The sequence below is a fragment of the Ictalurus furcatus genome, chromosome 2, assembly GCF_023375685.1.
Source record: "Ictalurus furcatus strain D&B chromosome 2, Billie_1.0, whole genome shotgun sequence".
NCBI classification, from domain to species: domain Eukaryota; kingdom Metazoa; phylum Chordata; class Actinopteri; order Siluriformes; family Ictaluridae; genus Ictalurus; species Ictalurus furcatus.
This window is the reverse complement of record NC_071256.1, coordinates 624492-641992: the sequence shown is the minus strand read 5'-3', so window position 1 is coordinate 641992 and position 17501 is coordinate 624492. Positions and strand designations below refer to the sequence as shown.

General features: G+C 43.2%; 3 protein-coding genes across 3 annotated transcripts; all 3 read left to right on the top strand.

Moving 5' to 3' along the window:
• The first annotated feature begins 4468 nt into the window (after positions 1 to 4468).
• Positions 4469 to 5461, top strand: LOC128618118 (trace amine-associated receptor 13c-like). The gene has a single exon (XM_053641547.1). The coding sequence runs from the start codon at positions 4469 to 4471 to the stop codon at positions 5459 to 5461; it is 993 nt and encodes a 330-aa protein (XP_053497522.1).
• Positions 5462 to 11630: 6169 nt separating this feature from the next.
• LOC128618136 (trace amine-associated receptor 13c-like) lies at positions 11631 to 12623 on the top strand. The gene has a single exon (XM_053641589.1). It carries the CDS (start codon positions 11631 to 11633, stop codon positions 12621 to 12623), a length of 993 nt encoding a protein of 330 aa, XP_053497564.1.
• Positions 12624 to 12741: 118 nt separating this feature from the next.
• LOC128618090 (trace amine-associated receptor 13c-like) lies at positions 12742 to 15255 on the top strand. Its single transcript, XM_053641496.1, has one exon. It carries the CDS (start codon positions 14251 to 14253, stop codon positions 15253 to 15255), a length of 1005 nt encoding a protein of 334 aa, XP_053497471.1. The 5' UTR covers positions 12742 to 14250.
• The last annotated feature ends 2246 nt before the right edge of the window (positions 15256 to 17501 follow it).

The following is a 17501-nucleotide window of genomic DNA, read 5'->3' as shown; positions in this document are numbered from 1 at the left end:
ATTCTACGATGGGGTCAAATGATTTGAGGTTGGCTTAAATGATGTGTGCCCTTAAAATGCCAACCTACAGGAGAGTGCTGACTGACAGAAGTATTTTCAAACCCTGCATCGCATGCAGAATGAATAGCCATACCATACCACTGGAAGAAGGTTAGTCCTTATCCAACAAAAAGAGGCAGTGCTGGGGGGAAAGCAGTCCCCCTTTGCTCACACTACTTATCAGATTCAGAACACACTTTATTCACCAGGAAATTGTGTGATCAGAGATGCACAGACATGTATCAGTATTTCTCTTAGTGTGAAAGATGTCTAGTTCAGCAAATATTCAACATAATGACAAAAATCAACATATAAACATTGAACAGCGTCACAAGTTAAGATACAGACCTGGAGACAGATAACACTTTATTGGTGCAAAAGAATAACGCATTTACTAGATACCTTCTTTGAGGTAGTGTCCAAATAGGTTGTAGTGTATTGTGCCTTCAGTGCAGGCATTGCTATTGCACTAGTTGTTATAGTCCAGACATTACTGCTGTATCTAATAAAGACAGAATTAATACATTTGGTGATAAACTGCACAGCTTAAATATGTATGAGTCAAGAACCCAGAAAACAAAATTGCTCTTGATGAGCTTGACACTGAAAGGAGCTGTTCTGGTGATGAGTTCTCTTGGCCCTGTATTCTTGCACTGTCAGTTGATAGTACTGACCAGGTAGCTGATGATCTTCTCAACAGTACAGATTACTCGTTATAATAGTTTCTTGGACTGCGAAGAGGAGGAAGGGAACAACACAGTGATGAGGATGTAAGGATTCTCTTAATGATGGCTTCAGAAAGAACATTCTCCGTTGTGTCTTCTTGACTTGGCATGTGATATTCTCCTCCCACTTGAGAGAGTTCAAAATAGTGGAGCCCAGAGATCTGAGGCCTGTTTCAAGAAGCAAGTTGAACTAAACCCAGAGTTGCAGGCCAACAACCACACCCACCTTTGTCTATCAACAACATCGCTATAAGCATCAGTGAGTTTCTCTGTCAGGTGAACACCAAGGAATTTGGTGCTCTTGACGATCTCCATGGAGGAGCCACTGATGTTCAGTGGAGAGTGGTCACTCCGTGCTCTACTGAACTCAACAACCATCTCTTTCATTTTGTCCATGTTCAGAGACAGGTTGTTGGTTCTGCCTCAGTCCGTTAACCACTGCATCTCCTCTCTGTATTCTTACTCGTCATTCTTGCTGAACAGGGTCCGGGGTTCGATTCCCTCCGGGGCCATGTGTGTGCGGCGTTTGCATGTTCATGTCCCCGTGCTGCGGGGGTTTCCTCCGGGTACTCCGGTTTCCTCCCATCCCAGTCCAAAGACATGCATGGTAGGCTGATTGGCGTGTCTAAAGTGTCCGTAGTGTATGAATGGGTGTGTGAGTGTGTATGTGATTGTGCCCTGCGATGGACTGGCACCCTGTCCAGGGTGTACCCCGATGCTCCCTGGGATTGGCTCCAGGTTTCCCCCTGACCCTGAAGAAGGAGTAAGTGGTAGAAGATGGATTGATGGATGATGTGATTGGAGCTGTGCGTTGCTGCACAGTCATGAGTCAGCAGAGTGAACAGCAATAGACTGAGCACTCAGGGTGGTGGTGTTGGAGATGCTGTTCCTGATCCAGACTGACTGAGGTCTCACAGTCACAAAGTCCAGTATTCATTTGAAGATGGAGGTGTTCAGACCAATCAGGTGCTGAGGTGATTGGTGAATGGAATGCTGAACTGAAGTGAAGTCTATGAACAGCATTCGAACGTGTCCAGGTGGGTGAGGGCCAGATGTAGGGTGGTGGTGGCATTATCCGTTGAGCAGTCGAGTGATGGGGCAGCAGGGTCTTGATGTGCCTCATGACGAGGCACCTCATGATGATGGATGTGAGTGCAACGGGACACTAGTCATTGAGGCGCCTTGAAGCACGTTGGAATCGATGGCTCTGCTCAGGCAGCTGATCTGCACATCCTCTGAACACTCTTCCAGGAATGTTGTCTGGTCCAGCTGAAGAAGCCTTCCATGAGTTGACTCTGCATAGAGGTTTCCTCAAGTCAGCCGTGGTTAGACACAGCTCCTGGTCGTTGGGAGGAGGCGTGGTCTTCCTTGCCACCACATCATTCTGTGCCTCAAACCGAGTGTAGATGTTGATCAGTGCATCTGGAACTGAGGCATCTCTGTCATAGGCATGTGACGTTGTCCTGTAGTTGCTGATGGCCTGAATGCCCTGCCACATGCGCCGTTATCTGTGAAGTGACTGTGGATTTTCTGGGCATGTGCGTGCTTTGTTCTCTGATGGCTGGGACAATTTAGCCCTTTCTGTTCTTAGGGCCGCTTTGTTACCTGCCCTGAAGGCGGAGTCTCAGGTCCTCAGCAGTGTACGCACCTCCACAGTCACCCACGTCTTCTGGTTTGGAGCGTGTACTGATTGTCTTGAACAGAAATGTGGTCTGGGTAGCCGAGGTGGGGGCGGGGCTGTGGTCTGAGTAGCTGAGGTGGGGGTTGGGCTCTGCCTGGTACGTGCCGGGGATATTTGTGTAAACAAGGTCCAGCTTGTTCACCCCTCTTGTTGCAAAGTTCACATGGTGGTGAAATTTAGGGAGTAATGATTTGAGATTTGCATGATTGAAATCTCCGGCGATGATAAACAGTCCATCAGGGTGTGTGTTCTGCAGTTCACTAATAGCCCCATACAGTTCACCGAGCACCTCCTTACCATTAGCGCTGGGGGGAATGTATACTCCGGTTATAAGGCCAGTGATGAATTCCCGCTGTAAATAAAATGGTCTGCATCTAACAGTCACAAACTCCACCAGCGATGAACAGTAACTAAAAACTAACACCGAGTTCTTGCATCATTCCATGTTGATGTAAACACACAAGCCACCACCACGAGCCTTACCGCACAGAGCTGCATTTCTGTCGGCACGAAATGAGGCGAGCGCATCTAGCTGAATGGCGGCGTCCGGAACTCAGTCACTGAGCCATGTCTCAGTGAAAACAAAGACGCAGCAGTCTCTAAACTCACGCCACATTGCCTGCTGGAGTTGGATGTAGTCCAGTTTATTGTCCAGAGAACAGACATTGGAGAGCAGGATGGACGGGAGATCCAGCTGTGTAAGGTTTGTTTTTAACCTAGCACGGACCCCCGGCTTATTGCCGTGCTGCCCCTTCCTCGCACACTGCTTGTGAAGTTCCCTTCCCCCGGCCACCAACATCAGGTGACACTGAGGACTAGAGGCCTGTTCTCCACAGCAAGCCGAGATCGCGTAGCTTTTCCAGCAGATCATCATGCAAGTTGGTTGTTGCATGGTTTCTGCATTTTACAAGTGTCTGGCGATGATAAACATAAACACCGGTTGCTCTGATGTCCATGTGCTGTAAAAAATCGGGCTACGAAACAAAAATAGCTCCATTTTTTATCCGGAGAGGCCGCTGTGTTCTACTGCCGCTCCACCATCTTGGATCGATCATTATTATTTTATCTTTTATTTCATTTTATTTGTAATTTATTTCATTACTGTTTAAATTTAGCTGAAGATAGTATACAGCAATTTAGCCAACACTTGACTTTTAAATGTGCTACACTGAACAAATTGAGGACACCGATTTTTTTTTTTTTTTCTCAAAACATTCCCCACTTACCTTGACAGAAAGTGATGGCACCCCACAAGTCCAGTCATGAATATAATCTATGGGAAGGGGCAGGACTTTCAAGAAGTGTCGGTTAACATCAGGTAAAAAATTGGACAATACTTAAAGTTTCCCTAAAGCTAGACAATACCACTGTGTTGTCAGATTTTGAATGGCACACCCTTACTTGCACTTTGTCCATGTTAGCAAGCAGTGTTAGAATTTCTTTATCATTACAGATGGTCTGTGACGCTCAAATCACTATGCTACTGTACTAAATAGTGTTGAGATTATATCCCATCAACAGTTCCAATTTATTATAGTCATACTGTGTCATATAGTGTGTCTATATATCACAGCATGTTCCTTTATTGTAGGTGGAAAACATTTTCCATACTAGTTCATATAGCAATATTGGTTATTGAGACAAAGCCATAAAGAACAATATGGCATAATGATTTATTCTGAAAATGATTTGTTAACCATTTTTACACTTATTCTTAATTCATAGGGCAGGTTCTCAGCATAAGAACTGTGTGTTGATATTTAATTGAGAATTTGTTGCACACAAGTTTGCATAATGGCAGGTTTAAGTCTCTCACTAGTACTTACTAGGCCTATTCCAACACAGCATGACATCATATGTATTCACATGCTGCCACTCAAACTCAGGGGGTGTGAGTAATTTATAAACTATAAAAACACCAGACCCGTTTGAGCCATAAGTCATTTGATTGTGACTCGTTGCAGGTACAGATGTACAATGTTAGCATCTAATATAGGATGTATTTCTGTGGCAGTATGACAGAATGAACCTGACGGAGTTTAACCAGTCTGATCTCTGTGAGCATTTCTCCTGTCCAGACAGATCTGGATCTCCTGCAGTTTATATCTTACTGTACGTGTGTTCAGCTGCTGTGGTTCTTCTAACAGTGTGTGGAAATCTTCTCATCATCATCTCTGTTCTTCACTTCAAGCAGCTTCACACACCGACAAACATGCTCGTGTTCTCTCTGGCGGTGTCGGATTTCCACGTTGGTGCCTTAGTAATGCCGCCGATGTTCATCTGGATGATCGAGTCATGCTGGATTTCTGGGAGAGATTTCTGCATCAGTTTTTGGTTGATTGATGGTTTCCTTACAATCTCATCCATCTATAATATCGCTCTGATCGCTGTGGATCGGTATTTGGCTCTCTCAAACCCCTTTCTCTACATGAACAGAGTGTCTGTGAGGATCACTGGTATTGTAATTGTATGTGTCTGGTGTGTGGTGCTGGCTTATAGCTCAGCACTCTTATATTACAATGGAAACTTCATGGGTTCAGTAATGTGTCCTGGAGAGTGTTCTCTCTTTCTGAATGATGTTTCGTCTGTAATTGACCTTATATTTTCATTTATATTTCCACTCTCTGTCATAATCATATTGTATACTCGAGTGTTTGTGATTGCTAAGAAACATGCCACTGCTATCAGAGAGCTTAATAATCACACACGGCCTAAAACACAGAAAATCACCTCACACTCGATGAAATCTGAGAGAAAAGCAGCTAAAGTCCTGGGCATTTTAGTGTCTGTGTTTCTGATGTGTTTACTTCCGTATTTTATTTACAGTTTATTAGGTGATGTTATTGAAGTACAGACAGAAACATTTCAGAAACTTGTGATTGTGCTTTATCTTAATTCTACCATTAATCCTGTTATTTATGCTCTGTTTTACCCGTGGTTTAGGAGGTGCATTAAATTAATTATAACTCTGCGAATATTCCAGACAGACTCTGCATTAATCAATATTCTTTCATAAATAGCCTCTTTTTGATGATGTACCTAAATGTTTATTTTATATGAGATTTAATTTAAGCTTCTATAACAAATCTAATTCCCACCATCAATATAATAAATATTTACAGTACTATATTGTATAATATAAGAGCTTTATTCTGTTTGATTATATATAATACAATACGGTGTTGATCTGGATATTTGGGGAGAGGTTCCTGCAGATTTTTTTTGTTTGTTTTTGTTTTGTTTACTGTTTATTTTTCACAATATTATCCATCTATAATAACACTCTGATCTCTGTTGGTCAGTATTTCACTCTCTATACAAACACAGTCTCTAATCGCTGTTCTTTAATCGCTGTGTGTCTGGTGTATAAACATAGCATTCTTTATTCCAAGGGAAACGTCATGAGTTTTGTGACGTGTTCTGGGTCTGGGTTTTTGGTGTGTTTATTCTGTATTTTATTTACAGTTTATTAGGTGATGTCATCACACTACAGACAGAAACATTACAGAACTTATAAACAGGTTTTGTCTTAATTCCTCCATTAATCTATTAATTTATTTATTCTCTGTTTTACTGCGGGTTATGACTCTGCAAATATTCCAACTGAACTCTTGCATTATTAAATATTTTTAGCAATATTTTAGTTCTTCTGATTCAATGGCCAAATATTGCTATTATTTTATATATAATCTAAACGTCTGTAACAAATCAACCCACCTCCCCAATATAATTTATATTGTACTGTATTATATTACATAATAGCATACAGTGCATGTAAACAATTGTACAGATTAACACGTGGGCCAAAAACAAACAGGTTTTCAAAAGAAAAAGATTAAATTGTGCTTTTATTGTGATTTTTTTTAAACATTTGATGCTAAAATGGTTCACTATTCTAATTTAGTGTTTTGTAACTTGCTATTTTATTTCTCAGTTAACATGTAATCTCTCCTGTAGACACAGTTATGAGATAATAAAGACGCAATACAAAATTATATTTATTTTTCAATGCTAATGAATAATCATCTCTACAGCATTCACATGTGAAGACACATCTCATCCTTGTAAATCAAATCTACAGTCTTATACAGATACAGTGCCCTCCACTAATATTGGCACCCTCGGTAAATATGATTTTGCATTACAAATACAGTTTTTGCATGTTATTAAGTCTTGAAACTTTCATATTATGACTGCAATGTGCATGTGACATTAAAAGTATGAAAGCGGAGGGAGAAAATCCGTTTGGCCTAATGTACATCATAAATATGACTAATGTGCATGTGACAGTAAAATAAAAAGATAAAATATGAATTAGGAAAAAGTAGAAAAAAGAACCATTGCTTCAAAATTAGTACTGAATAATATAGATAAAGTCAATTAGTTTTCAAAAGATTTAAATACCTTCTGGATAGATTTTTGAGTACTTCTATAGTGAATATTTGCATGATGGATTTATGAAGGAAAGCGTGGTTAGGCAGCATTGTAATTTTGGTGTGACCCGAGATAAAGTGTGTACAATAGGGGTACATAGATAACACCTGAAGCTTGCTCACTTGCTTGATAGATGTCAGGATGAGTATCAGAAGAGATTTATTTTAACGACAGAGGGTTAAAACCTCCAAGGGTTCAAAAGGTGATGGTGAGAGTATTTTCAAACTATGCATCACATGCAGAATGAATAGCCATACCATACCACTGGAAAAAGGTTAGTCCTTATCCAACAAAAAGAGGCAGTGCTGGGGGGAAAGCAGTCCCTCTTTGCTCACACTACTTATCAGATTCAGAACACACTTTATTCACCAGGAAATTGTGTGATCAGAGATGCACAGACATGTATCACTTTATTGGTGCAAAAGAATAACGCATTTACTAGATACCTTCTTTGAGGTAGTGTCCAAATAGATTGTAGTGTATTGTGCATTCGGTGCAGGCATTGCTATTGCACTAGTTGTTATAGTCCAGATATTACTGCTGTATCTAATAAAGACAGAATTAATACATTTGGTGATAAACTGCACAGCTTAAATATGTATGAGTCAAGAACCCAGAAAACAAAATTGCTCTTGATGAGCTTGACACTGAAAGGAGCTGTTCTGGTGATGAGTTCTCTTGGCCCTGTATTCTTGCACTGTCAGTTGATAGTACTGACCAGGTAGCTGATGATCTTCTCAACAGTACAGATTACTCGTTATAATAGTTTCTTGGACTGCGAAGAGGAGGAAGGGAACAACACAGTGATGAGGATGTAAGGATTCTCTTAATGATGGCTTCAGAAAGAACATTCTCCGTTGTGTCTTCTTGACTTGGCATGTGATGTTGTCCTCCCACTTGAGAGAGTTCAAAATAGTGGAGCCCAGAGATCTGAGGCCTGTTTCAAGAAGCAAGTTGAACAAACTCAGAGTTTCAGGCCAACAACCACACCCACCTTTCTCTATAAGCAACATTGCTGTAAGCATCAGTGAGGTTCTCTGTCAGGTGAACACCAAGGAATTTGGTGCTCTTGATGATCTCCATGGAGGAGTCGTCGATGTTCAGTGGAGAGTGGTCACGCCGTGCTCTACTGAACTCAACAACCATCTCTTTCATTTTGTCCACGTTCAGAGACAGGTTGTTGGCTCTGTTAGCCACTGCACCTCCTCTCTATATGCTGACTTGTCGTTCTTGCTGATGAGACCCACCACAGTCGTGTCAACGATAAACTTGATGATGTGATTGGAGCTGCGCGTTGCTGCACAGTCATGAGTCAGCAGATTGAACAGCAGTAGACTGAGCACACAGCCCTGAGGGACCCCGTGCTCAGTGTGATGGTGCTAGAGATGCTGTTCCCGATCCAGACTGACTGAGGTCTCACAGTCACAAAGTCCAGGAACCAGTTGCAGATGGAGGTGTTCAGAACCAGTATGTTCAGCTTTCCAATCAGGTGCTGAAGAACAATTGTGTTGAATGCTGAACTGATGTCTATGAACAGCATTCGAACATAGGTGTCCTTCTTGTCCAGGTGGGTGAGGGCCAGATGTAGGGTGGTGGCGATGGCATTATCCGTTGAGCAGTTGGGGTGATACGCAAACTGCAGCCGGTCCAGTGAGAGGGGCAGCAGGGTCTTGATGTCCCTCATGACAAGCCTCTTGAAACACTTCATAATGATGTATGTGAGTGCAACGGGACGATAGTCATTGAGGCAGGACACTGAAGACTTCTTCGGCACGGGGACAATGGTGGTCGCCTTGAAGCACATTGGAATGACAGCGCTGCTCAGGGAGATGTTGAAGATGTCAGTGAAAACCTCTGCCAGCTGATCTGCACATTCTCTGAGCACTCTGCCAGGAACGTTGTCTGATCCAGCAGCCTTCTGTGGGTTGACTCTGCATAGAGGTTTCCTCATGTCAGCCGTTGTTAGACACAACACCTGGTCATTGGGAGGAGGGGTGGTCTACCTTGCTGCCATGTCATTCTGTGCCTCAAACCGAGTGTAGAAGTTCAGTGCATCTGGAAGGGAGGCATCACTGTCATAGGCAGGTGATGTTGTCCTGTAGTTGCTGATGGCCTGAATGCCCTGCCACATGCGCCGCTATCCGTGAAGTGACTGTGGATTTTTTGGGCGTGTGCGTGCTTTGCTCTCTGATGGCTGGGACAGTTTGGCCCTCACTGTTCTTAGGGCCGCATTGTTACCTGCCCTGAAGGCAGAGGCTTGGGTTCTCAGCAGTGCATGCACCTCATCATCCACGTCTTCTGGTTGGAGCGTGTAGTGATTGTCTTGAAAAGAAATGTGGTCTGAGTAGCCGAGGTGGGGGCAGGGCTGTGGTCTGAGTAGCCAAGGTGGGGGTTGGGCTCTGCCTGGTATGTGCCGTTGATGTTTGTGTAAACAAGATCCAGCATGTTCACCCCTCTTGTTGCAAAGTTCACATGTTGATGGAATTTAGGGAGTACTGATTTGAGATTCACATGATTGAAACCTCCGGCGATGATAAACAGTCCATCAGGGTGTGTGTTCTGCAGTTCACTAATAGCCCCATACAGTTCACCGAGCACCTCCTTACCATTAGCGCTGGGGGGAATGTATACTCCGGTTATAAGGCCAGTGATGAATTCCCGCAGTAAATAAAATGGTCTGCATCTAACAGTCACAAACTCCACCATCGATGAACAGTAACTAAAAACTAACACCGAGTTCTTGCATCATTCCATGTTGATGTAAATACACAAGCCACCACCACGAGCCTTCCCGCACAGAGCTGCATTTCTGTCGGCACGAAATGAGGCGAGCGCATCTAGCTGAATGGCGGCGTCCGGAACTCAGTCACTGAGCCATGTCTCAGTGAAAACAAAGACGCAGCAGTCTCTAAACTCACGCCATATTGCCTGCTGGAGTTGGATGTAGTCCAGTTTATTGTCCAGAGAACAAACATTGGAGAGCAGGATGGACGGGAGATCCAGCTGTGTAGGGTTTGTTTTTAACCTAGCACAGACCCCCGGCTTATTGCCGCGCTGCCACTTCCTCGCACACTGCTTGTGAAGTTCCCTTCCCCCGGCCACCAACATCAGGTGACACTGAGGACTAGAGGCCTGTTCTCCACAGCAAGCCGAGATCGCGTAGCTTTTCCAGCAGATCATCATGCAAGTTGGTTGTTGCATGGTTTGTGCATTTTAGCAGTGTCTGGCGATGGTAAACATAAACACCGGTTGATCTGATGTCCATGTGCTGTAAAAAATCAGGCTACAAAGAAGGACGCTGCATTCTACTGCCACTCCACCATCTTGGAACGATCATTATTCCATTATTATTTTATCTTTTATTTCATTTTATTTGTAATTTATTTCATTACTGTTTTACTTTAACCGAACATAGTATCCAGCAATGTAGCCAACACTTGACTTTTAAATGTGCTATACTCTATAAATTGAGGACACTGATTGAGGTTAATATGGTTCTGCTGTATCACCTGACTAGGACATGACTACTATGGAGAAATGAAAAAAGTGCTAACTAATAACTATTGGATCAAATTTATGTGTCCATCATGAAGACCCCCCATTTTTATTTTTTTATTTTTTTTTCTGAGGTATAAGAATATATAGATGGTGTATCTGAACAGTGCAACAGCCTGGTAACTTTACTGGAATTTACTGGTAACTGTTGTATAATGTTATCTATGAACTTGTCTAGTGTTAGCTAGGTCAAACATACATTGATGGAGTCTATTTAATATTAGTGACCTCAAAACATTCCCCACTTACCTTGACAGAAACGTCGGGGTTACGCATGTAACCCTGTTCCCTGAGAAGGGAACGAGATGTTGCATTTAGCATAACAGTATGGGAAGCGCCTTGCGTGCATGACTGGTATCTGAAGCTTGTGTAAAATCATGCATCTACTTATAGGCCTGCCATGATCAGGTGACGTGGCAATTAAGCGCGTCGCCTGATATATAAATGGCACCTGTGAACCACGCCGCCAGCCTTATTATCTGAAGGGAAGATGCAATTCACAGGCCTGCCCTGGTATGGCAGAGCTATGCAATGTCTCGTTCCCTTCTCAGGGAACAGGGTTACATGCGTAACCCCGACGTTCCCTTTCAAAGGGAACTTCGACATTGCATTTATCATAACAGTATGGGAATGGCAATACCCACTCTGTCATACCGAGGGTACAGCCTGTTCAAAAAGACCCAAGCACGAGGGTCACTGCAACACACTCGAGCCCGGGGTGGAATGAATATCGAGGCTGTAATAAAGAAAGAATGTGTGTGGTGTAGACCATCCTGCAGCAGTACACACATCCCTCAAGGATACCCAGTTGGACAAAGCCTTCGAGGAGGCGACCGCCCTAGTGGAATGAGCTCTTATGCCCAGAGGCGTGGCGAGACCGCATGCCTCGTAAGCCATAGAGATTGCTTCCACTATCCAATTAGAGATGCGCTGCTTTGACACAGTATCACCTTTACTGTGCCGCCAAAGCAGACCAGCAGCTGCTCTGGCTTACGCCACTGGCCGGAGCGGTGGACGTAAGTACAGAAAGCCCTTACTGGACACAGCAGGTGCATCCTCTCTTGTTCCGGTGTGAGGAACGGAGGAGACCACCAGACCCGTTTGAGCCATAAGTCATTTGATTGTGACTTGTTGCAGGTACAGATTTACAATGTTAGCATCTAATATAGGATGTATTTCTGTGGCAGTATGACAGAATGAACCTGACGGAGTTTAACCAGTCTGATCTCTGTGAGCATTTCTCCTGTCCAGAGAGATGTGGATCTTCTGCAGTTTATATCTTACTGTACGTGTGTTCAGCTGCTGTGGTTCTTCTAACAGTGTGTGGAAATATGCTCGTCATCATCTCTGTTCTTCACTTCAAGCAGCTTCACACACCAACAAACCTGCTCGTGCTCTCTCTAGCGGTGTCGGATTTCCTCATCGGTGCTCTAGTGATACCGCCGGTGTTAATCTGGGCCATTGAGTCATGTTGGATTTTTGATAAGCGGTACTGCATCAGTTTTTTGATGACTGGTTATATTCTCACGAGCCTCTCCATTTATAATATTGCTCTGATCGCTATGGATCGGTATCTGGCTCTCTCAAACCCCTTTCTCTACATGAACACAATCTCTAGGAGAACTATGAGCATTGTGGTTTTTTCCAACTGGTGTGCTTCTCTGGTGTATAACACAGCATTTTATTATTTCAATAGAAGCTTCACGAGTTTTGTAATGTGTCCTGGAGAGTGTTATCTTTTTCTGAATGAAGTTTTATTCGCAGTTGACCTTGTAATAGCGTTTATATTTCCATGTTCCATCATAATCATATTGTATACTCGAGTGTTTGTGATTGCTAAGAAACATGCCACTGCTATCAGAGAGCTTAATAATCACACACGGCCTAAAACACAGAAAATCACCTCACACTCGATGAAATCTGAGAGAAAAGCAGCTAAAGTCCTGGGCATTTTAGTGTCTGTGTTTCTGATGTGTTTACTTCCGTATTTTATTTACAGTTTATTAGGTGATGTTATAGAACTACAGACAGAAACATTTCAGAAAGTCTTTATTGTGCTTTATCTTAATTCCACCATTAATCCTGTTATTTATGCTCTGTTTTACCCGTGGTTTAGGAGGTGCATTAAATTAATTAGAACTCTGCGAATATTCCAGACAGACTCTGCTTTAATCAATATTCTTTCATGAATGTGTTTTGTACTTGTGAGACAGGACGATCACATCTTTGGATATTTCCACATACAAATTTAAAACAGAGTTGTTTACAAACAAATTGTTTAGGCATTTTAATAACACATTACAATATTAAACACACTAAACAATGTGCCTTATGTATGCAGCAATTTTGACATACTCAAAATATCAAAGTTTATCTGGAACAAGTGTGATGTTAAAAATAAAAATAAAGTAAAAATTCAACTTCAGTGAAAACTGGAGTTTTTCCTACTGGACAGTTTTTACTACTATTCTTTCAGTTTATGTTTTAGAACATATTTTCATTGAAACAAATTTCTCATATTATGTACACGTATTTTTTGCGTGTTACTTTCCCTTTCCTCTGCTTTATTCTTATTTAACTCACTGATTTGTTGTTGGAGCTCTACAAGTTTAGGATTTTCCTCACCTTTCATATGTTTTTTTTTTCACTGTAATGTGTAGAAGGTCAGCACTTCATCCAGGGTGTCCCCCACCTCATGCCCCGAATCCCCTGGGATAGGCTCCAGGCTCCCTGTGACCTTGTGTAGGATAAGCAGTACAGAAAATGGATGGATGTTCAAAATTAATACTGGAGGCATTGCAGTACAAATAATAATTTATGTTCAGTCTATGCACTGACATTTATTGTGGGTTCTTTTCTGATTTAACTTCCACTGTTATAAAGATGACACTTTATCTCCATACTATGACCACCACAGCTCTTCTTCCCACACCAATCATGGATCATGTATGTATTCATTCATTCATCAATTCCTTTTCCTGCTGGTTGTTGTGGTGAGAAGTATTGGAAGGTCAGCCTCGACTTCTCTATCCCCGGCCCCTCGTTCCAGACCCTCCTGGAGAATCCCTAGACATACCTGAGCCAACTCTATTTCCATCCATCCATCTTCTATACTTCTATCCTACAGGGTTGTGGGGAACCTGGAGCCTATCCCAAGGACCATGGGGCACAAGGCGGGGTACACCCTGGACGGGGTGCCGATCCATCGCAGGGCACAATCACACACACATTCATACACTATGGACATTTTTGGAAATGCCAATCAGCCTACAATGCATGTCTTTAGACTGGGGGGAGGAAACCGGAGTACCCGAAGGAAACCCCTGCAGCACAGAGAGAACAAGCGAGGTCCGCACACACAGGACAGAGGCGGGAATCGAGTTAAATTTTCATGATTATCATGAGAACAAATGCCAGTGTTTTATATATGGAGTCCAGTGTATTAAATACTGTTTTTGATGTAGTTTGAGATCAGACATTCATCCGCACGTTTACAACATTCATCACATTTTCACTTTATCCACACTGCAACATTTCTAAGCTCAAGCAGTTTTTGTGGCCTTCATGTGTTTTTTATTCCTTGGTTTCCGTTAATGTTTTCTTCCTTGTAAACTGAAGAATCACGTAATACTAGGTGTTTTTTTCTGTGCTTAATGCCTTCTGTGGCCTTTTGTTTCCCCAAGGCATGACATCATATTCATTGAGCTGTCAATCAAACTTGGGGGCGTGCTTAATTTCTAAACTATAAAAACATCTGAGTTGCCTGACCTATAATTCATTTCACCATAATGTAACAGAGACTTTTACATTTTTTTAATGCATGTATTCATGAACCTGACGGAGTTTAACCAGTCTGATCTCTGTGAGCATTTCTCCTGTCCAGAGAGATCCTTATCTCCTGCAGTTTATATCTTACTGTACGTGTGTTCAGCTTCTGTGGTTCTTCTAACAGTGTGTGGAAATATGCTCGTCATCATCTCTGTTCTTCACTTCAAGCAGCTTCACACACCAACAAACATGCTCATGCTCTCTCTGGCGGTGTCGGATTTCCTTGTTGGTGCTTTAGCGATGCCACCAACGTTAATCTGGGCAGTTGAGTCGTGTTGGATTTTTGATAAGCGGTACTGCATCAGTTTTTTTATGATTTCTTATATTCTAACGAGCCTCTCCATATATAATATCACTCTGATTGCTGTGGATCGGTATCTGGCTCTCTCAAACCCCTTTCTCTACATGAACACAATCTCTAGTAGGACTATGTGCATTGTGGTTTTTTCCAACTGGTGTGCTTCTCTGGTGTATAACATATCACTCTGTTATTTTAACAGAAGCTTCACACGTTCTGTAATGTGTCCTGGAGAATGTTATCTTTTTCTAAATGAGGTTTGGACTGTAATTGACCTTGTAATAACGTTTATATTTCCATGTTCTATCATAATCATATTGTATACTCGAGTGTTTGTGATTGCTAAGAAACATGCCACTGCTATCAGAGAGCTTAATAATCACACACGGCCTAAAACACAGAAAATCACCTCACACTCGATGAAATCTGAGAGAAAAGCAGCTAAAGTCCTGGGCATTTTAGTGTCTGTGTTTCTGATGTGTTTACTTCCGTATTTTATTTACAGTTTATTAGGTGATGTTATTGAACTACAGACAGAAATTATTCAGAAAGTTTTTATTGTACTTTATCTTAATTCCACCATTAATCCTGTTATTTATGCTCTGTTTTACCCGTGGTTTAGGAGGTGCATTAAATTAATTATAACTCTGCACATATTCCAAACTGACTCTACATTAATCAATATTCTTTCATGAATGTGTTTTGTACTTGTGAGACAGGAGGATCACATCTTTGGATATTTCCACATTCAAATTTAAAACAGAGTTGTTTACAAACAAATTGTTTAGGCATTTTAATAACACATTGTAATACACATTACAACATTACACACACTAAACAATGTGCCTTATGTATGCAGCAATTTTGACATACTCAAAATATCAAAGTTTATCTGGAACAAGTGTGATGTTAAAAATAAAAATAAAGTAAAAATTCAACTTCAGTGAAAACTGGAGTTTTTCCTACTGGACAGTTTTTACTACTATTCTTTCAGTTTATGTTTTAGAACATATTTTCATTGAAACAAATTTCTCATATTATGTACACGTATTTTTTGCGTGTTACTTTCCCTTTCCTCTGCTTTATTCTTATTTAACTCACTGATTTGTTGTTGGAGCTTGTTGGATAAGATTTTTGATAGAAATAAAACACAAGGGCAATAAAATATGGAGAATGAGAATTTATTGAGAATAAGGGAAAGAACAGAGTCACACTCTCTTCCTTATAGACAATGTCTCTTAAAAGTTAATTATATGCAAGGCTGTCACGTCTCGTGACGTAACGGATATAAGGTAGGATGCAATCGCAATATGAACAGTTTTATTTAAGAGAGAGACTGGCAGACAAATCCAAAACATGATCCACAAACGTAATCCAGTAACATGCAAAGTTCAGGTGATCGGCAAACAGGCATAAAGGGGCGAGGCAATAATCAAGGTTGCGGTCACGGAAATACAGGGTCGAGAAACAAAACAAGAAACATGAACTATAGTGCGGGACTGGTAGCGGAGAAACCAGCGTGAACTAAACTAACTAACCTAAACATGAACCATGAAACATGACATGAACTATGACTATGGTTATCTACCGTAAGGACTCTAAACTAAGATACTCTAACTCATTCAATATTCCGCGCCGTGTGCTGGGAGGCGCGCGGTATTTATACAATCCTACTCAGTGTCGTAATAGCTGACGGCTGAGGGCAATTCAGACACACGTGAAACAATAGCCAATGACAGAACCGGGAGGAGACATAACAGAAACATAAACAAATGCACGTGTCGAAATGTCACGATTGTCCACAAGGGAAAAGCAGGCAACGTACACGTGTGCTCGTGCACGTGCGCTCACATGCTCTACAGCGCGCTGCTTAAAGGGGAACTCGTGACAGAACCCCCCCAAGGGCACCCCTCCTGGAGTGCCATAAAACATCCATCTCCATTGGCGGCCCTGGCCCCCTGGGCAGAATGTCCCAAGCAGAGCCTGGAGACCGCACGGCGTTCTTGGCGAAACAAAAAAGCAGAGCGACGTACACGGCAGAGCAGGAAAGCAGAGCAACGTCCTCGGCGGAGCAGGGAAGCAGAGCGACGTCCTCGGCGGAGCAGGGAAGCAGAGCGACGTCCTCGGCGGAGCAGGGAAGCAGAGCGACGTCCTCAGCTGAACAGGTAGGCAGAGCGACGACCACAGCCGGGCAGACAGGCTGAGTGAAGTCCTCGGCGGAGCATGAAGGCAGAGCGATGTGCTCGGCGGAGCAGGAAAGCAGAGCGACGTCCTCAGCTGAACAGGGAAGCAGAGCGCTGTACTCAGCAGAGCAGGGAAACAGGGCGACATCCTCGTCGGAGCATGAAAGCGGAGCGATGTCCCTGGCTGAACAGGTAGGCAGAGCGACAACCACAGCCGGGCAGACAGGCTGAGCGAAGTCCTCAGCGGAGCATGAAGGCAGAGCGACGTCCTCGGCAGAGCAGGAAAGCAGAGCGACGTCCTCGGCTGAACAGGGAAACAGAGCGACGACCACAGCCGGGCAGACAGGCTGAGCGAAGTCTTCGGCGGAGCATGAAGGCAGAGCGACGACCACAGCTGGGCAGGCAGGCTGAGCGACGTCCTCGCCGGAGCATGAAGGCAGAGCGATGACCACAGCTGGGCAGGCAGGCTGAGCGACGTCCTTGGCGGAGCATGAAAGCGGAGCGACATCCTCGGCGGAGCATGAAGGCAGAGCGACGTCCTCGGCAGAGCAGGAAAACAGAGCGACCTCCTCGGCTGAACAGGGAAACAGAGCGATGACCACAGCCGGGCAGACAGGCTGAGCGAAGTCCTCGGCGGAGCATGAAGGCAGAGCGACGGCCTCGGCGGAGCAGCAAAGCAGAGCGACGTCCTCGGCTGAACAGGGAAGCAGAGCGCTCTACTCAGCAGAGCAGGGAAACAGGGCGACATCCTCGTCAGA